This window comes from Corylus avellana, chromosome 9, assembly GCF_965113065.1.
Source record: "Corylus avellana chromosome 9, dhCorAvel1.hap1.2, whole genome shotgun sequence".
NCBI lineage: Eukaryota > Viridiplantae > Streptophyta > Magnoliopsida > Fagales > Betulaceae > Corylus > Corylus avellana.
The window spans coordinates 6255181-6277400 of record NC_142498.1 but is presented as its reverse complement, the minus strand read 5'-3'; the positions used below and the strand labels follow the sequence as shown (position 1 = coordinate 6277400).

General features: G+C 37.0%; 1 protein-coding gene and 1 pseudogene across 2 annotated transcripts; one reads left to right on the top strand and one right to left on the bottom strand.

Moving 5' to 3' along the window:
- Positions 1–18864: 18864 nt before the first annotated feature.
- On the top strand, positions 18865–19582 carry LOC148583637 (uncharacterized). The gene has a single exon (XM_088510494.1). The coding sequence runs from the start codon at positions 19183–19185 to the stop codon at positions 19381–19383; it is 201 nt and encodes a 66-aa protein (XP_088366620.1). The 5' UTR covers positions 18865–19182; the 3' UTR covers positions 19384–19582.
- A 1561-nt stretch (positions 19583–21143) lies between these two features.
- LOC132189904 (uncharacterized) lies at positions 21144–22034 on the bottom strand (annotated as a pseudogene). The gene is made up of 2 exons (XR_015909116.1): positions 21679–22034; positions 21144–21411 (listed from the first exon to the last, which is right to left on the bottom strand). The product of XR_015909116.1 is annotated as an uncharacterized LOC132189904 (transcript).
- Between the last annotated feature and the right edge of the window lie 186 nt (positions 22035–22220).

Sequence of the window (22220 nt, the reverse complement as noted above, 5' to 3'; positions counted from 1 at the left end):
CAGGAAACATCGTCCACGAAAAATAGTGGCTCCAATGTTTGATAGATAAGTCATGAGCATAGGTAGGGCCTCCATTTTGATTTGTATACCATGAAAATTAATATTGTCGTTCTCCTAACTTCATGTTGAAGGACAAGATAACTCAACTCAACCGCAAATTCAAAGATTCCTAAAGACGATGTACGTTTGAATTTAAGTGTAGAATGATAAACCATATTTACAAGCCACATCTATCCGCATTTGTTTGTATATTTTAAATGTGTATTTATCCTAATAACAATGTTCATCAAATTGATTATGTTTGGTCAGTTTTCGGCCACGAGACAGCTGCAAAGCTAGGAAAAGAGGTGTAAGAACTTGCCAGAGCGGGCCAACAGGGATAGCTTCGGTGCCAAAGTGAATAATTTGACCCTTGTCTAATAACTAGAAGTACTCTTAGGTCGTAAAGGCCGTTTTAGCATGAAACTACAACGAGCTATGGAAAAATAAGAGAGGAGAGGAAATGGGAAGAGAAGAGGAGAAAAATCAAAATGACGTCCATCGGTCATGGTTGTCATTTTGTTCCTCTGCTACTGCTCATCGTCCTCGAGATTCGGACTACCCAATCTACTAGGTGGAATGACACGTGCATCCTTGAGATGATCCAGGCATGATTAGGGGTGAAAAGGCGGTTGCAGTTAGCGATTAGTAGCTAAAACCGCTAACCGCAACTGCCTAGGTGGTTAGTAATATTTAGTAACTGCCTCCACTATCAGCTAAGCAGTTAACCGCCCGGTTAGCGGTTAACCGCATTCAACATTTGCCAACCGCTTTTTTGGGCTTTTTTGGGCCTATTTGCTATATACCCATATTGAAGGAGCCCAAAAGTAATTAATAATAATAAAAAAATCTAAAATATTAGATCACAAATTTACATTAGTTTAAACACAACATACAAATAAAATTTCTAAAATCCTTGTTGGTCACCTTCTACGAATCTACATAACATATAATACAAATAAAATTACAACAATTCTTGTAAATCATTACTTCACTTCTAGTCTTGTACACAACATACAAATAAACCACATAAAAAAGTTCACAATCAAAGATAATAACCATAATTCATAAACACACATTCACTATATAAATCCATAAACTCACATTTTATGAAATTCAATCAACCAAAAAAACCCAACACAAACTGTAACGCCCCCAAAATTAGGCTTGGCTAACCTGGCAAGATTACTGGCAATTACCCCAGTTAAACCAACTTGTGGCTAAATAAGGAATCGTCATTTTAAGCATTATCAGAGTTAATGCATATGAAAGTGAAATAAATTTGAGAAAGCTATTAAATCATCAAATGCACAAGTAAATTCCCTGAATTTAAAGACGTAGAGCAACTAATAATAAAGATAAACAAACCTGATAGTAACATGAAGATCCTAAAGCAAGGTTCAAAGTGGCAACCATGCCACATCTGGGTTCTAGTGGCAAACTTCCTAAAAGGGTAACAATAGCGTAAGTCTAACGACTTAATAAGTAGACCTCACAATTAGACATGATATAAGTCCGGTTAAGCATAATAGACATTCACCTCCAAACGTTCCGGGTCCTCCAAATCTATGAAAAACGTTCTATTAGTCCTAAATCTAACATAAAACAACCCCAAAAACATGAAAACCGGAGCTATTGGACGGCTTGGTAAAAATGGCGTTTTCCCTGAATTGCTCATGTACGTCCGGTATGGAGACCTTACGTCCGCTCATAAAGTTTCAGGTAAAACCTCATTTGTTCCAAATGTCCACCTATCCTCCCAAATCGATTCTAAACCCGTCTAAATGGGTTTCTAAGACCTCCTATCTCCAAATGAAGTCACCATGCAATATAAAACACGTTTGGTCACAACGAAATACTAAACCCAACAAAATCAAAGCATATCGTGGTTAAAGCTTTAAACCAACAATTAAGCTAATCTAAAAGCATTAAAATGGCAGCATAACATCTAAGGAACAATTTAGGCTTAAGGATATTACCTCCTCGAAGTAAAGCCTTCAAGAAAATGCTTCTCCTCCTCCTCAAAACACACACAACTCACAAGAATCACTCACACAAGGTTTTCTGGGAGCCTGGGGGCGTGAAATTGGTGTGAAATAGCGAAGAGGCTAGGGGTATATATAGGTGAAGAAAAGCTGAGACGCTCACCAACTATTCTGAAAAGTAGAGGACGTCCAGTGTTGTGCAAATTTTAATATACTCGTAAGTACACGAATCTTTTGCAATATAATCTTTTACAAGTGCGAGGTCGAACCCATAGGGAATTGTGTTTTTGAATAATAAATTTAAATCTAAACTAATTAAATCCTAACCTAGTTCCAAAAGGTTTTTGATTTTGGGTTTTTAAAACTAAAAGACAACATAAACTAAATAATGTAAAACAAAAGATAAAGGTACTAAGGTTTGAGACTTCACACTCACCAAATCATAACAACATACTTTATGTTCATCAATATTAATCTGAAGCTCTCACAAATTAAATCTTATGTATGTTTCACTATGCTTCCAAAAATTAATTAAAACCATCTCATGTATCCATTTATTGCACAAATCACAAAAGGAATCCAAATTTAATTGAAACACCAAATGTGTCTGAAGAACAAATCACAAGGGATATCCAATTTTTAAGCAAATAAAATCAAGCAATCAATTATGTGAAATTATCTTAAATCATCAAGTGTATCCTTGAATCATAACAAGATATCCAATAATTATTCCACACATTGAATAGAAGTGAAACGATTGAAATTAAGCTCAATAAATCGAAATAATAAAAACTTACGTAAAAATAACGTTGTTTTTCATTGGTGAGGCTTCATCCTCAACCTTAGTTGTGATTTAATTCCACATAAATAAAACTAAAATTTAAACCTAAACTAAACTAAAGAGAAAAACTGTAGAATTTTGCTCTCTGGAATTTTCCATTTTCTTGAATGCAAAGAGGTCTATTTATAGGCTTAGGAAAGTCCTAAAAGCCCTAGTAAACCTAGATAATTCGGAGGTTTGTCTCACAGTCCAAATAGAAGTCTAAAATCGGAATAAGATTTGTCTAGATTTGTGTCCTTTTATTCCGGGGTGATTTTGTCATAGTAACCGTTCGAATTAGGAAAATCCTATTTGGCAACGCATTATAGTATTTTGAGTTAGCTTTCCAATGCAGCTAGAATCATCTCAATCCAATATTTGACCGAAAATTTATGATCAAAATACTGAGACGTGTGCAGAATCCTCTCCTTCACTCCTATTGGAGAAATCTTGATTTAATCCTCTCCTTGATTGGGTTAAACTTAACCACATCATTTAGGTTTTCGCAAAGTGTGATTTCTTCCAAACTTTGCATTTTTCCCTTTAAAGCCGCAGTTTTTCTTTAACAACCTATAAAACACTAAAAACACAAAACTAACACAAAACATTAAATAACGACACAGCTAATGTAACGACCTAGATTTTAAAACTCTTATTTAAATAATATTAAATAGATTAAAAATATAATCAATAAATTAGAACAATGATATGTGGATTAATGATGTTAAATAACTATTTAGTGTTAAAGGTATATTACATTGATTTTTGACCTCTTATGTATATTACTTCAATTCTAAAAATTTAGCTTCACTAATATTTTTATGGGCATAATCAAACCCAATCTAGTGAATAAATTATTTATATTGGTGTTTAGCGAAGTCATAAATTAATTTGAAGCTTTTCAGTTTTTAGCCTAAAAAGCAGTGTCTTAATTTTCATACTGTCTAAATGAGATTAAAACTGCTTAAGAAAGATACCAAGGCTAGCCACCTTTGTTGAAAGCTTAAAGTCTTCTAGTAATGATGATTATAGTAAATATCATGATTATAATGATTTAATAAGACAAGTGGCCAAGTGGGAATGCAAATAGTTAAAGCCTAAGTTGAATTGGAAACTTTGTATAGGCCAAAAATAGACTCAAACGAACTCGGATGAAGTCGAACCAAAAATATAAAATGTTTGTCTCGGAGTCCTCTATCTACTCTCAAAATTTCATGTCAATCAGAGTACGTTTGGACATTGAAAAATGGATCGGAATGCACTGCCCGCATTTTGGACGAAAATACTATTTGGTATAGAGTATGAAAAATGAACTAGGTTCATTCTTATGGTTAAATACATCTCAACCCTTAGATCAAAGGTTTAAAAATAAATCCTAACCATTCATTCTCTTATAAATAGAGCCTAAGCTATAGTCACTTTCACTTGCTTTTTATTTACAATCTTAGAACAAATAAAATTGTTTGCTCCTCCTTTCATTTTATTTCTTAGTTCTAGTCAAATACCATATAGCCTATATCTTTCTTGTAGTGTTCAAGTGTTTTTCTAAAACTAGCTACCTAGAGAAGATTTGGTGGAGTTTTACTTCTAAGGATTATTGGGTAAGTGTTTCATGTATAAATATCATGATTTATTGCTTTTATTACTTGTCCTCATTTATTTGTTTAAAGACCCAATAAAGTGTATATTGTAAAATAAAGTAATGGATACAAGTGAATTTATAATAAAGAGTTAGTGGACAAAATCAATTAAGGACTTATAATATTATCTATATATTATTTACTTTACAGTATTTACATTCAGTCATTTCTTTTATGTCATTTAAATTTCTGTTCATATTTCTAGCGGTAAGGACCATTTGATGTCATCCTCGAAATATGCATTATTTACATTCAGTTATTTCTTTTATGTCATTTAAATTTCTGTTCATATTTCTGGCGGTAATGACCATTTGATCTCATCCCCGAAATATGCATTATTTACATTCAGTTATTTCTTTTATGTCATTTAAATTTTAATTCAAATTTTTGGCGGTCATCCCCAGAATATGAATTCAGTATTTACATTCAGTCATTTCTTTTATTGTCATTTAAATTTTGATTCATACTTTGGTAGGTACGGACCATTGGTCTCATCTCCAAAATATGAGTCATGTTTTATATATATTATTTATAATACTAGTTTGTATTTAGTGATACTGGCCATTAGCCTCGTCACCAAAAATGAATTCAGGCATAAAGCTAGTTATAAGCAACTATCTTAGATTAAGATAATAAAATGAGTAAGTAAAGATGAAGTGACGGATAATAAATAAATATAAAAGATGAGGGTCTTTAAACAATGATATTATTTGAGAATGAACTAAGTATTGTTTGTATATATGTATTATATGCAGAAGTGGAGCAGAATAGTACACTAAGGAGTGTAAGTATGGATATACTTACTGAGTACTAGCTTTGTTTTATTGTTATAGGAATTCTTATTTTGTCTTATTGATATAATTTTGCAATACAACTGCTGCATAATGTGTCTAATAAAATGGGCTGATAAGATAGCCACCTTAAGAACAAGCTGGGTGGATTGCCGCGAGGAATTGTCGGTATCTCAGTGGATGGGGGTATATAACCGTCCAACAGGCCTAATATATAACTAAGCTGGGGCGGTGTAGTTGCCAGCACCAAACAGGTAAACCTCTAAAGTGCGAGGGACATAACGGACGTAAGCGGGCTGAGAGCTCATGAGAAGAGGTCTGAAGAAAGATTATCATAAAACGCAAACTAATCTGTCATTACGCTGCATTCACAACTCATTCATTATTATATATTTTAATCTTTAATCTTATTTGTTCAAATTAGTCTTTTTAGTCTTTATATCTAGGAAAATAGATTACTCACTTGTTTGCCTATGTAAATATGATAACGTCATCTTTACATAGATCTTGATGCAGGGATAGAAAGTGAGGACGATGGTCCTTTTACTGGTTTTGATGGTTGATAGATCATCTGCTGCAGGATTTATGCTTACTCTATGGAGCAAGTCCCATTTATGTTAATCGCTTTTATTATGTATGGTGATGTGTGTAAACTTAATAGATATTACTATGTTAATTTAGGTGCCGTCTGTGGCATATATTTGGTACATCTAGTGTGTACATATGTTGTAATGAAAACCATGTTTCTATTTTATTTAATAATATATCACCTCGAGGTATTTCAGTCAGCTCAACTGTGTTGTGTAAGTTATTCCTAGGTCATAGAAAAAGAAAAAAATATATATACTCCGCTGTAAGATTGTATTTTCTAAAGTTGCAGCGTCACGACTTCGATATTTGCTAGTTCAAATATCGGGTGTTACAGCTAAATGATTAACTAATGTAAAGAAATGGGTCCAAATATACAATATTTGGCACTTATCATCCGGTACTATTGGGGTGTAAGTCTGGTACTATTTACACAGCGATCCAAAGGCTATATCATATGTTTAGGTATTATCCAGAGGTTCCTCAAAAAGTAGCTTACATCCGAGTGGTCCCCAGGCGTACTTCTGTTTGGTCCCCATGTACTGTTGTCAGCGTACGTATGGTGGTTCCCCTGCGTACGTCCTCTATTAACGACAGAGGCGTACATTCGGTAACCTAAGCGTATGTCCTGCTAAAAAGTATAAAATTCCAAAAAGGCTCTATAGTTGATCCTAGTGATCCAAAACCTAAATTAACCCTTCTTTTAACTAAGTCACCTAAGCTTAGTTAATTATTTGTGTCACTATAGTCTCCACTCTTCATAAAAATTTCGTCCTCAAAATTTCTAGATCAAATACCAAAAGAACAACACTTAACAAGAGGTAGAATGTTACCATTCGTCCGTAGCATCGATGATATCATGCTTGGTAGGTTCCAAGGTTATCTCTTCCCATTCACCTTCCGACACTTCTTCGTCCTCAAACATCTATGGAAAATTGCCTCGTAAGTCATCTAACGCATCTTACTCGATGTTACTAACGCTATACCAATTGTCATCAATCTCGACTCCTAAATCATTCAGCTCAGAGAAAGAGTAGTTCCACATATAATTCGGGTCGACTGGTATAGGTGCCATAATCCTGTAGAGAAAAGCAACTATTTTTTAGTTGACTATTCCATTTTCCAAAACGGAAATAGATATACTATCTAAGTATAATCTTGAATAAAAGAGTCATATACAATCACTCAAACAAATGCGGATAGCGGCTCCGCATGTCGTACTCTGCCTCTCATGATGCTTCCTTGATATCATGGTTACGCCACAACACCTTCATGATAAGAGTCGTTTTGGTACGTAAGACTTGCTCATTTCTGTCCACGATTTTTACTAGCTACTTGACATAGGTTAATCCCTTCTGGACCCCTAATGGTTCATACTCCACCACCACGTCAGGGTTAGCGATATACCTCCTCAGCATCGAGACGTGAAAAATATCATGTGTACCGACCAAGTCTTGGGGTAAGACAATTCAGTATGCCAATCTCCCCACTCTCTGGGTGATTTCGAATGGTCCAATAAATCGAGGGCTGAGCTTCCCCTTCCTCCCAAATCGCATGACTCCCTTCATGGGTGATACTTTGAGGAATACACGATCCTCTACTTCAAATTCCAATGGTCGCTTCCGATTATCGGCCTAACTCTTTTGCCAACTCTGAGCTGCACACATCCTTCCTCTAATGATGAGCACCTTGTCTCGAGTGGCTTGGATCAACTCCGGCCCCAATGTCTGCCTTTCTCCGATTTTGACTGAATAAAAGAGCGACTGACACTTACGTCTATAAAGTGCCTCACAAGGCGGCATTCCAATTGTCGCCTCATAGTTATTGTTGTAGGCGAAGTCAATGAGAGGTAGATAATGGACCTAAATACCTGATAAGTGCTAAAATATATGTATTTTTCGCTCTTTAATTTATAGGGAAAATTATAGTTTACCCCTCCAAAGTTGACAGCGTTTTTCAATTCGAAGACCAAAGTTTCAATTTTTGCAATCCAACCCCCCAAAGTTTCAAACTTTTGCAATTTGACTAATTGTATCCAAACCTTCCCATATTGTCCCTAATTTTTTTTTTTTTAATAAAAAATTAAAAATAAAATTCGGGGTGGCTCTTTGGCCATCTGGCCATTTTTGCAACTCCAAATTTATTTTTTTTTCATAAAAAATAAAAATAATAATAAAAATTAGGGGCAATATGGGAATTTTGGAATAATATTGGTCGAATTGAAAAAAATTGGAACTTTGTGGGGGTGGACCGTGGATTGCAAAAATTAAAACTTTGATGTTCGAATTGAAAAACGCTGTCAACTTTAGGGGGGTAAACTGTAATTTTTCATAATTTATATTTGTTAATTCCTTAGTTTTGTTAGTTTATGCAATTTTATTTCATTTTTGTATTTTATTTGTTTTATAGGTTTTTGGAAGAAAATGAAGCAATTTTGAAAAGTTTGAGCATAAAAGACAAAATTGGGAAAAGCTAAAGGTTCTGACAGTGCAATCGATCGCACTAGACCTGCGTTCGAGCGCCCAAGGCAAGAAGCGAGTGCAAAGCTGCGCTCGAGCGCACAAGAAGAAGACTCGATCGCATCTGTGATCAAGCACAGAAGACACATGATCGATCGTAGGTGAGAAATCGAGCGCACACGGGTTGCGATCGAGCGCACTTGTGCCAGCTCACTTGACAGCTTGCGGAAATACTCCTTTTCCTTCCAAAACTAGAATTTTCAAATCCCACTTGTAATAGGACTTTGACTGCTGACTTTCCTACTAATTTTAGGGTTTCTAGAGTATTTTTAAGCGTATAAATAGACCTCTAAGCCTCATAATTCGATAGACAATCTCGGGGAGAGGAATTGGAGGCTACTTCAATGAGTCATTTTCTGTTTCTTCCTTTCCTTTTCCTTTTAGTTTTATTTAAATTATGTGTAACTAAACCCTTTAGTAGGGCTAGATTGAAGCCCTCATTATGTTTCTTTAATATATCAATATTGGCGCCTTTATGATAATAATATTGTGATGCTTACCTTGATTAGTTCGTGTTTTATTGAATTCCTCATATGTCTGTGATTCGCCATTATATGCATGTGGTATAGATTAGTTATTTAAGGCAATTTGGATGACCAAATCCTGGGCTTAATAGAGTGACAGAAGAATCTTCTCACGGGTTCTTGGGATAATCAACGTGAAAAATCGGGAGTAGACACCCGTGCCCTAGGTTCCATGTATTTGTCGATTTTCACATATTTATGCTTTCTTAAAGAACAACTTAGTAGACACTAATGCTAAATCCTTTAAGAGAGAAAAGAATTAGAGAAGACACCCATGCCTAATTCATTGCTTAGAGAGATCAATAGCTTAAGGAGTAGACACCCATACGCTTAGGTTGATAAACTTTAAGTATTCATAATATGATTGGAACATTGGTATATTGTTATATTATTAAGCATGATTACTAGTGGATATCAAAGCCCTACCATGTCATTTAGTTTTATTCCTTTTTCATAGTATCAATTTCGTGACAAAGTTGATATTTTTAATAAATTATAAGCCAAATCAACAATCCTCGTAGGAACGATCTCGTATTTGCATCCTATACTACTGTTTTGATCTTGTGCACTTGCGAGTTAAAACGTACCAATTATTATCTATTAATTTAGGTAGTATTTGGCACAACAAGTTTTTGGTTGTTTAATTTTGTTTTTATAACTATTTTCCTTAGTTAATTTTATTTTTGTTTTAATCTCTAGTTGTTTTTTTTTTTTACAGTTTCGGTTATGTTCTCTGAAGGTGCGCTCGAGCGCCCATTCCAGGGAGATCGAGCGCACCAGTGCGATCGAGTGCACTTCATGGTGCGATCGATCGTATATTTGGACAGGAGAACTGAAACTGTGTTAATTACGGATCTGATTTGTTTCTTTTATTTTTGTTTTTATTTTTCTTCTGTTATTTGACTTTCTTTTTGTTTTAATCATGTTGAGAGACAATACACCTCTGGTGCGAAGACCTATGAAAAGTTCATTCAGTCCCCAGATCCTCAACCAGCCATCATGCATTAATTTCCAGCCCATTGTGCAGAGCTGTTACAATTTATCTCCGCAGCTGCTCAATATGGGTCCACACTATAAAGGCACACCTACAAAGAACCCATATTGGCATATTCCATAATTCTTTGATCTCTGCAGGACTCAGAATGTTCAGGGTTTAACTCCAAAAGAAATTAGGTTAATCCTCTTTCCTTTCCTTTTTCTTTAAAAGATAATGCTAAGATATGGTACAATTCTTTGGCCGCATGTTCTATTCATACTTGGAATGAGATAGCCACAAAGTTCTTAAAGAAGTTTTTCCCAGCGCAAAAGATAAGGCAATTGAGAAGGGAAATTCTAACTTTCCAACAAATAGACGGAGACCTTTTCTTCGAGGCTTGGTTTCACTGTAATGAACTACTTCTCAGATGCCCTCATCAAAATTTATCTCAAGATAATCAGGTACTAGCGTTCTATGAGGGTTTAAATGATCCAAACAAGAGTGTTGTAGATTTAGCTTGTGGTGGCATGTTGATGGAGAAAAGCAGCGAGGAAGCCATAGAACTCTTTGAGACCATCATTGAGAGCTCCCAACAATTCCCATCTAAAGGGAGACAAGGACTCAAAGGAAAAGGCATACATGAAGAGAGCACCAATGGTGGAATTCAGGCTCAAATGACTGCCATGAAGAAAAAGCTGGACAAGCTCGTGAAAGCTATAACTAATCATAGTAGTGGTCCTGTTCAACAAGTTACACAAGTCGAGGTATGTGCCATATGTTCCTGTATTGACCACACCACAAAGACTTGTCTCATGTTTTCAATTGCAGATCAATAGTCATCTCTCATCAATTTGTCCCATTATTATCATGAAAATGAGTCATCTCCATAGCTCACCTGACAACTTGCGGAAATACTCCTTTTCCTTCCAAAACTAGATTTTCCAAATCCCAATTGTAATAGAACTTAGACCTCCGACTTTCCTATGAATTTTAGGGTTTCTATAGTATTCTTAAGCCTATAAATAGACCTTTTAAGCCTCACATTTCAATAGACAATCTTGGGGAGAGAAATTGGAAGCTACTTCAATGAGTCGTTTTCAGCTTCTTCTTTTTATTTTCTTTTTAGTTTTATTTAAATTATGTATAACTAAACCCTTTAGTAGGGCTAGATTGAAGCCCTAATTATGTTTATTTAATATATCAATATTCGCGCCTTCGTGATAATCATATTGTGATGCTTAATTTGATTAATTCTTGTTTTGTTGAATTCCTCATATGTGTGTGATTGGCCATTATATGCACGTGGTATGGATTAGTTATTTAAGTCTATTTGGATGATTGAACCATGGGCTTAATAGAGTGACAGAAGAATTTCCTCACGGGTTCTTGGGTTTAGCAACATGGAAAACAGGGAGTAGACACCTATGCCCTAGCTAGGTTTCATGTGTTTGTCGATTTTCACAGATTTATGCTTTCTGAAAGAACAACTTAGTAGACACTCATGCTAAATCCTTTAAGAGAAAAAAGAATTGGAGTAAACACACAAGCCTAATTCGTTGCTTAGGGAGATCAATAGCTTAAGGAGTAGACACCTATGCCTTTAGGTTGGCAAACTTTAAGTATTCATAATATGATTGGAACATTGACATATTGTTATATTATTGAGTATGAGTTCATGTGCAACCAGTATACATTGTGAGAGTTGTAAATATGCATATTTTCGGTACACAAAATAGACGTGCAGTTATGGGAAAAATAGTGCCGAGTATTATGTGAGTAAACCTCCAAACGTTCCGGGTAAACTTCCAAATGTTCCTGGTCCTCCAAATCTGTGAAAAACCTTCTATTAGTCTTAAGTATAACTTAAAACGACCTCAAAAACAGGAAAACTGGAGCTATAGGATGGCTTGGTAAAAATGGCGTTTTCCCTGAATTGCTCCTAACCGTACGTTCGGTATTGAGATCGTATGTCCGCCCAGAAAGTTTCAGGTAGAACCTCATTTGTACCAAACATCCACCTATCCTCCCAAATCGATTCTAAACCCATCTAAATGGGTTTCTAAGACCTCCTATCTTCAAATGAGGTCACAATGCAACATAAAACACGTTTGGTCACAACGAAATACTAAAGCCAACAAAATCAAAGCATATCCTAGTTAAAGCTGTAAACCAACAACTAAGCTAATCTAAAAGCACTAAAAGGGCAGCATAACAACTAAGGAACGAGTTGGGCTTAAGGATATTACCTCCTCGAAGTTAAGCCTTCAAGTAAACGCTTCTCCTCCTCCTCAAAACACACACAACTCACAAGAATAACTCACACACGGTTTCTGGGAGCCTGGGGGCGTGAAACGGGTGTGAAATAGCGAAGGGGGTGGGGGTATATATAGGTGAAGAAAGGCTGAGACACTCAGCAACAATTTTGAAAAGTGTAGCGGACATCCGGTATTATTAGGGCGTACGTCTGGTACTATTTACACAACGGTCCAAAGGTTGTATCATACGTCTAGGTATTATCCAGAGGTTCCTCAAAAAGTAGCATATGTTCGGGTGGTCCCTAGGCGTACCTCCGTTTGGTCCCCATGTACTATTGTCAGCGTACGTACGGAGGTCCCCCTGCATACGTCCTCTACTAACGACATAGGCGTACGTTCGGTAAGCCTAGTGTACGTCCTGTTAGAAAGTCCAAAATTCCAGAAAGGCTCTATAGTTGATCCTAGTGATCCAAAACCCAAATTAACCCATCTTTTAACTAAGTCACCTAAGCTTACGTAATTATTTGGGTCACTACAAAAAGCTACTCGAGTCCTAGGTTTAGCACTTTCCGTCTGATTCTTCTGACGGGTCTTCTTCATCCTTGACAAGTGCCTCATAATCCTTATCGATGTTGGCGTGGAAAGCGGCTTTCTGTCGATCGGATCCGTTGGGCAGTGCTCCTGCCTTCAACAGTTGGATCTCTTATAGATTCATCTTAGTGTACTCGTCTGCAATCTCAGTCAGTATTGCATGCATTTCCACTTTCTTCTTCGTGCTAAGGTAAGGGTTGTATTTCCCGGTAATAGGTGGGAAATCTCGTACAGTTGATACGCTGCATCGTTTCCATTTTGCTATAGTTGGGCCATACTTGAAATCTGCTTGAGCTCTTTCCTCTTGAACCTTCTTCCGTGATGGGGGCTTCGGCCTTCGAAAAGGGTTGAGTGGAAACCTTGCACTCAGTATGGCGAGGCGTGTATCCAGGCGTATAAGGCTAAACTCAACTGGCCATTCCCGAACAGTTGCCCAGCGTCGATACCCATCGCGCATCTGAGTGTGAAGCAAGATCAAGTGCCTATAACATGGAACAAGCGATCCCGTTCAACTCCAAACTAAGCAATCAAGAAGGCTTTCTACTATAGCCCGCACCATCAACCGGAGAGCAAACTAGGAAACCAAATATGTCCTATTCTCCAGTCTTTTAAGATCATTCTTAAGGCGTTACATCCTATTCTCATATTAGTAGTTCTGGTCAGCAAGACCGTATGTTCTGATACCATACTATAATGCCCCTAAAATTAGCTTTGGCTAACCTGGTAGGGTTACTGGCAATTACCCCAGTTAAACCAATTTGTGGCTAAATGAAGAATCGCCACTCTAAGCATTATTAGAGTTAATGCATAGGAAGGTGAAATAAATCTAAGAAAAGCTATTAAATCATCAAGTGGGCAAGTAAATTTCCCGAATTTAAAGATGTGGAGCAACTAATAATAATAATAAACAAACTTGATAATTACGGTTAATATCGGTTAGGTCGAACCGGTAGACGGCCGGTTAATCAGTTTTCGATTAATCTACCCACCCCTAGTTTCAAGGCTTCTACAAAATCTATAAGCTACTACATCCCCTTCTAGGCTAAGGAATAAACACATGCAACGTAAGAAAACTCAACATCACGCAATACAAGGAATCAAAGAAGCTTTCGAAACTATTTTGAAAACATTTCTTATTTTGTAAAGAAAAGAGTAAAGAGTTTAACATAACATCTTTTGAAAACTTACAACATTTAATAAAACAGTAGTGAAAGCATATAACGGGCAAGGGGTTACCTTAGAAATCGGGAAGAATGCACACAAATGCTTCCATTATTCAAAAATCATAAAACTCACAAAGATATTCACTCAAAGGGTTTCAGAGGGCCTGGAGGCGAGAAATATGCTTGAAGGGCGACAGGGGGTTGGGTATTTATAGGCCAGAAAAGCTGAGGGTGCTACCAACTCCTCTGAAAAGTAGCGGACGTCTAATACTATTGGGGCGTACGTCCGGTACTAGTTACTCAACGGCTCAAAGGGTGCATTGTACGTACATATTATCCAGTGGTTTTCTAAAAAGTAGCGTATGTTCGGGTGGTCCCCAGGCGTACGTCCATGTACTTTTTGTAGGCGTACGTACGGTGATCCCCCAGCGTACGTCCTCTATTAAAAACAAGAGCGTACGTCCGGCAACCCTAGCGTAGGTTCGTTCTAAAAGGGTTAAGCTCGGGTTTGTGTTTTAAAACGCCTATGGAGTTTTAAGTTATTGATATGGGCTTAGGTTCTTTTTTACAAAACCGGGTCGTTCATAAATCCTTTAGTTGTTCTTTGTAGAAAATCTTTTAATAAAAACAATTGTTTTTATCGGGGTATTAGACAAACATAAGCAGTCCAATAACCAATTTTGTGTGCAAATCAAGGCATCAAGAATAAACCAATGTGACATTTTGCAACCATAAAGATACATGCCATGTGCATGCATTAGTATATATACATATTCATGTTTAGAGACTTGCAAATATTCATAAATAGATACAATCTTTATGTTTGAATGGGACAAAGAAAAATTGATACTTCACAAAAAATCGAAATATTAACAGAAGTTTATGGGTTATCTTTGTTCTTCTTATTCCACACATTAGGGGTTATCTCTCGTGTATTAGGATTGCGCCCCTATTTGCATTACTTATAAAAAAAAAAAAAAAAAAAAAATTGTCATTACAAGGGGAAGTAAGAAAATTAAAAGACTTGCTGGGAACCATAATGTTTTGAGGATAATAACCTCCCCAAAAATATTTAAGGGGAAAATGCAGTTTACCCCCCTGAAGTTTCAGAGGTTTTTCAATTTTAACCTCAAAGTTCAAAAATTGGCAATCTACCTCCCTGAAGTTTCAAAAATTGGTAATTTAAAGCCCCCATTTAATTTTTTTGTCTAAATGGACGAAAATTTATGAAATTACATTATTACCCTCAGGCTTTTTTAAAAAAATTTCCGTCCAATTTAACAGAAATTAGTAACGAAAGGTTTAAATTGCCAATTTTTGAAACTTCAGGGGAGTAGATTGCCAATTTTTGAATTTTAGGGTTAAAATTGAAAAACCCTTGAAACTTCAGCAGGGTAAACTGCATTTTCCCCAAGATTCAAATAAGGAACATCAGGAATGGGAATACCATATGACTGAATAGGGCTAAAAGAGTAACCACTCAATTGTGTAGATATGACCATCTAGGTTCTATTTTACAAATGATCATTATGGTTTGACATTGATAAACAATTCATCAACTTTCAACTAAACCCTAAAGAATAAACAATTTAAAAGCCAATTTAAAAGACAAAATCAAGCATACCAAATTCAAACAATAAACAATAAACAATAAACATTTAACCTCATATTCTTGAAGAAATGGTGCAAGTATACCAAAATCAAAATCAAGTTGCTAACTTACCTTGCGTAGTGACGAGAGACGGCGAGTCGAGAGAGCGACAAGAGACGGTGAGTCGAGGACGACAGTGAGAAAGTGACGAGAGACGGTGAGTCAAGGACAACAGCGAGAGCAATGAGAGATGGCGAGTAAAGGAAGGCAGCGAGAGAGTGACGAGAGACGGCAAGTCGAGGACGGCAGCGAGAGAGCAACGAGAGACGGTGTGAGTGAGCGTGAGAGGCAAAGGCAGAGGCTGAGTGATTTAGAAGATAGGTTTAGGGTTAGAAACTAGAAAGAAATGAATATATAGAAGTGTAAAACTACATCGTTTTGCACTTCTATATTATATATATAATAAAAATATATATATTATATTAAAAGAAGCGGTTAGCGGTTTTAAAAAACCCACTAACCGCTAACCGCTTTTGAAAGCAGTTATAGAGATTAGAAGGCGATTAATAAAAATCGCATTTTCACCCCTAGGCATGGTCTTGCAGAAATGGGTCCCTCGTCCGTACTGATAGGCATGGATCCCACTAACACCGGTGAGGGAAGGCGAGTCTGATGTGACAGAAGGCGGTCTTGACATGATAAATATCTTTTGTGATTTGACGTTTACTTTAGCATGAGTTATGATCTTTAGTACGGGTAAAGGGCATCTCTGGGATCATATATTATTTCAAGTCTTCGACAGGACATAGATGATCCCTTTCTCGGACGTTCGGGTTTGAAGTCCACATTTACTTCCTCTCCTACAACTCAGTAATCGTTGGATTGAGGGTTGGTGATGGATTGCTAACTTGGGGGTTGCAGGCTCGAAGGCTACGAGCTCGAGGGTTGAAGGTATGTCCATTGTGGGCGCAGGGGTCGACGCTCTACACGTTGCATGGAGGTCTTGCTGTAAGTGGGGCCAACGCCAAGCGAGGCCTTGTTGTAGTGACCCAAATAATTAACGAAGCTTAGGTAGCTTAGTTAGAGGGTTAATTTAGACTTTGGATTACTAGGGACAACAGGAAGGGCATCTTGAAAATTTCGGACTGTCTGACCCGAAGTACGCTAGGGTTGCCAGACTTATGCTCCTATTTTTAGTGCGAACGTATGCATGGGGACCACCGTATGTACGCTGACAATAGTACGCCATACATTGCAAATAGTACACGAACGTACGCCCCAATAATACTAGACGTACTCTACTTTTGGGTTAACCTCTAGATACCCTTGTGTGAGTGTATTGTGAGGATTTTGTGAGTTCTTGGAGAAGGAGTGATTCTTGGGGGTTTTTCACTTCAAAGAGGTATCTTTCTAAGCCTAGCTTGTTACATAATTGTTATGGTGTTTAAATGCATTCCATAGTTAGCATAGATGGTAGTTTGTAGCTTCTAGTTATGTTGTTGTCCTTAATCTTAGTTTAAGCTTGGGATAGCGTTTCATTCTTATTGGACTTATTTCCTTTTGCATGGAGTTGTTGTTTTGAGATACGAGGTCCTAGATATCATTTTGGTAGCTTTAGAACCAATTTGGGAGTATAGGATGATAGTTGAACCAAATGAGTAACTACCTGAAACTCTCTAAGTGGACATACGGCCACGAGATTGGACGTACGGTCAGAAGCGTTCCAGGGAACAACACTTTGGCAAATCGTTTGATAGCCTATGTTTTTATGTTTTAAGTTGGTTTTAGTTGGATTTTAGAAGTAATGATAGGTCTTTTCTCAATATTTGAGGTTATGGAGCCTCAAGGAAATTTTACGGAGGAGTCTTATGACCCAGGTGAGTACAAACGCACATAGATGCTTGTTGTTACTTTTTCTGCATTGCTCGTCTATTTTATATATATTAAACATGCATATTTTGCAACTCTCATGAAATACATTTTGGAACTACTATAAACTCTCTTTTATGAAAACGTGTGTTGATAACAAGATAATAATGAGACTTGTAAAACAATGCATGTAAAAGACTGATAAGACTAATTGCATCGTATGACATAGTACACCGGTATGTGCAGAATGGTCATGGGCTTACTATACATGTTAACTTTATGGTCAAATGTGTGTGTGTGTGTGGGCTTTTGATCCAATGGTTTTGTAACCAAGGCACAACCATTCCCTATGGATGGTCACTATAGGACGAACATCATTAATGGTGTGGGCCACCCGAGGTCGATCGGATTTGGTCGTGCCACTAATGTTATGTACGATAGTGTGCAATATCCGGAGCACCAGTGTTGTACTACAGGTCCTTCAGGACAGCGCTAACCTTGTTGATAAGGGGTAATATCACATCTATGATAAACATATATATTATATCTATATCACATCTATGATAAACTATCATAATGTTGCATGTGTTTTATAAACAACTGAGTTTACTCGTTAATGACAGATACGTCATGTGCATTTATACTCATTAAGTCGTCGGACTTACCATTGTATTATTTCCATTTTTTCTCCATATGTACAACTATGCTGTTATAGATAGTTTAGCAGAAGATGGATACCGCGAAGCATCCGGTTATCTTGAAGGATTCGACCTAGGAGATGCTTAAGGACTTATTGCAAGTTTAGGCAGGTATTCATGATAACTAGTACTTTGAGTTATGTTGTAGACTTAAAGCTTTTATGGATGTTTGCATATTAAGATTTAACATGAATCCCTTGTAAATATGATGACTTGTATAGTGTGATTTCAGCTATTTTGATGTTCCTTGGTAGACGCTTTGGTTGTAACAATTATATTTATAGAATGTTTTTGTTTTCGCTGTTTAGTATCATTTGTTTTCGAGGAGTAGAAGTCCTTGAGTATTGTTCGGAGTGGAATAACGCTGGGAGACAAACCATGAAATTAATTACTAGTTAATTAATTTTCGGGGCGTTAAACTTGTCCCAACAATTATATATATAAAATATTAATGAACATCTACCAAGATGGGTAGGAAAGCAAACACACACTAATGCAATAATGAAATTAAAATATGGATATACTAAATTGAGAGTTTTTTTTTTTTTTTTTTTTTTTTTTTTTTTAAATTTATTTTTTTTATGGAGTAATTGAGAAAGATATGACAATTCAAGAGAATTAAATGAAATTTTTAGTCTTCAAAAGATAGCTTAATCAATTGGGGATTATGTTTCAATGAAATAGAGGTCACTAATTCGAATTTCTTGCTTTCTTCCCTACGCTTGTGCAGTGATGTAAATAAAAAAAAAAAAAGTGAAATTTTCCCTTAAATATAAGAAAATGGTCATTTAAACTTGTCACCTTAAAGCCCCAAATCGTATAAGCCGCCCAGAATGAGATGAGATTCTTTGGAGATAAAGTTCGTGAAAAAGTAATCGGTTCGGGGCTAGAATCTTCTACACACGCGCTTCATACACAAGATTTCTAGATTTCCAGGCTTCGTGGAACCCAGACCCACCTAAATCCTTCGAGAATCGAGACCCCAACCTAAACCATTCTCAATCCTCTATATACACAACATATCAACAATCAACATCGTCGTTCACCAAAATCCATCACCTAAATTCCAATATTCCAAGTTCTAAATTATCAGCACAAATCGGACAGATCGAGAGACAGAAAGAAAAAAAAGGATGTGTCTGGTGTTTGTTTGCGATGAGGACGAGAGGGTTGTGTCGAGGCAGGCAGCGCCAGGTGCGTGTCCGTACTGCGGAGGGATGGTGCAAGCCATCGACATACAGAGCCAGTGGAGGTTCTGTTTCGTGCCTCTCTACTTCCGGAACAAGCGCAAGCACTACTGCACCATCTGTGCCAAACGCTTGGTCGTTCAGTGACATATATACATACCCAGATGATCAGATCAAAGGCTTGTCTTTTTGTTTTACTTGTTGTCGTTTATGTTACTTCGCTTCCTCCATGACGTAATAGGAAGATCTATCTCCCTTTGTGTAGTTTTAACCTTTTGAATTATATTTCAGTTTTCACAATTTTACATTAAAACAATCCACAAAAATTCAATTATAAATATTACCATTCAAGTTCAACCATAAATATTATAATCCAAGTTTTGGTCAAAGTATTACCATCCATGTTCAATCATATATGTTATTACAATTTACAATCAAGTTAGTATATATATATATATATATATATATATATATATATAATATTCAAATTATGATCTTCATGATCTCCATGGTTGTTGAAGAATTTGTCTAACCAAATCTTTTAAGTTTAACCTTCTTTGCCAGAAAGGCTCTTGCGGCCTTCTCATCACACATCAAGTGGTCAAATGCATATCCAAGTATAACATCTTCTTATCCTTTCATCTTCATCACTTTTTCATAAAGGTGATCTGCATTGACTAAACTCTTATTGAAAGCTTTTAAGTGCTGTTACAACCTCTTTCAACTGTTCAAATATCTGATTATAACAATGAACTTCACTGTTGGTACGACTTCTTTTCTTGTGGGACCTTTTGGCTGAAGATGAATTGGAAGAAGAAACATGAATGATAATGCAAGATAAAAACATATAATATCCCATAAAGATATAAACATAACGCAATATAGAAATATCTCCACATCATAAGCAGGATTAAATATCAATAAGCCAAATAAAGTTACACAAGTTAGTGCCTAACTAATTGTAAGTACAAAAGAACAACCATAAAGGTCAGTAGAGTCCTTTCGTTGTGTTGAATTGAGATTGTAAAAAGGAGCGGAAATTAGATTGAAAGAATACTCCACTTCGAGTAGGAGTGCACTTGCTTACAAGGTGTTCGACAATTTGACTCGGTGAATCCCATGGGCCTAACTCACAAGCCAGCTAAACACAAACTCAATGGCATAAACATTACTAACAAATTAAACAAGAAGAATACAAGGTACATCTTTGCACAGGAAGGAGCAGTGAAGCTCTGGCTGCCAAAAAGGTTTATTTGTCAAAAATAAATGGAGAAAGATCAGATGTAGAAGAGATCCGAGAAAGACAAGATGCGAAATTTTTTTGTTAGATGAGAAGGACGTGCGAGAGGGACAAGAGTACTTCATACACGAGAACTCTAATGCAGACAGTGAAGGAGGATAGGGAGGAAGAGAGAGAGATCATGTGTGAGAATCAAAAAGGTAAGGGAGCTGCGAAAATGTGTTTGGGGGGTGTGGGGAAAGGGAGATGAGAGGTAGAAGGCAAAAAATGGTTTATACTCAGGGGAACGTTAATTTCCTTGGTCAACCGAAACGTTTTCAGTTTGACCAATATTTTCAGCTGTCCCAAACACCCAATATTGGGGAAAATGTTCTCTGAAAAAGGTTTTACGCCCAAAAAAAGTTGCCTTAGTTTTATTTGTTCCTCAGATAGGCTGCATTGTTTTTATTTGGGCCACAGAATGATTACATCTTTTTCCCGGGCTGCAATTCTTTTTCTCGGTAAGCGTCAAGAGTCGGTGACGGCAAGCCAATGAGACAACGAAATTGAATAGGACTCGTTTTATTTTTTGGAGGGTGGAGTGGTTCAGGAATAGGGCTTGGATTGAAAACCTTCTGCAAGGGTGAGGGCTGAGCAGCCTGAGCTTTCGTGATTCAAATTCATTCAATCTCAGCGACTCAACTACATAATTCAGGCATTTCCCAACAGAAAAACAACATAAAAAATAATGGGTTGGTGAAATTAAGGTTACCTCACTTGCAGAGTTTCAGCTTCTTAAAAAATGATGATACTACAGATTTGGGATAGGGCTTGGTAGCAAGGCAAGTTGGAATGTTTTCAGGTTGTTCTATCCACAGTTTATGAGCAATGCCACCAGCTGTGAGCTTTTCTGACAAGTTCAAGATCTGAGGTTCTCCTTTCACCTCAAGAGTGACCTACATTTTTGAAAAATACAATGAATTTCAAGTAGGTCTGTTTTAGGCAATTAGCTGGTTCATAGGAAAACATGTATGAATCAAAACCTTAAAAGTTTTAGACCATATTCTACAAGTAAAATTTGGAAGCCATGCCTCTTCTCATACATACATATTATATAAATTTCTGCTAGCAAGTAAAATTTGCCACTCTTGGAACATTCTTAATCTAACCTTCGGAGAAAATTATGAAACGCATTAATTAAAGAATAGAACAAGGCTTTTTACCTTATGCATAGAATCAATGTTTTGGGGACTACAATACTCGACGGTGTGAGGATCGTCCTTGTGGGACCAGACAGCACACACGGAGGCATGGCAGCCCTGTGTCACCACGCTTCCGAGCGACCACGTGTCAATCAGGTCTCGCCGGAGCACCACGTACTGGACGAGCACGTCGGAGTTCTCCGCCTTCACGCCGTTGCCGTCCTCGTGTGCGGCGGGTTCACTCATTGAGTTCGAGGGCCGAGTCCAGACGCGCCGGGGAGAGGAAAAGGTAGCCCCAGTTGTAGTGCTTGAGAAGGGAAAGCGAGAGCTGGAGTATGTGAAGGTGAACGAAATGGCGAGGCGAGAAGAGATGCCATGCTATGCTCAGTGGGCTCGAGTCATTGAGAAGAAGACAGTCACATATACTTGGCCCATATTATAGTTTACTTGGGCCTCAGAAAAACTCGGTAAGCGTATGTGCACCAATAACTCAGTAACGTATACGTGGACTTCCTTTATGGGCCTGGCTCGTAAAGCCCAGCCTGATGTGCACCAATCAACAT

Coding starts and splice junctions, on each gene's coding strand:
- LOC148583637 (XM_088510494.1), top strand. CDS start 19,183: ATGTGTCTGGTGTTTGTTTGCGATGAGGACGAGAGGGTTGTGTCGAGG.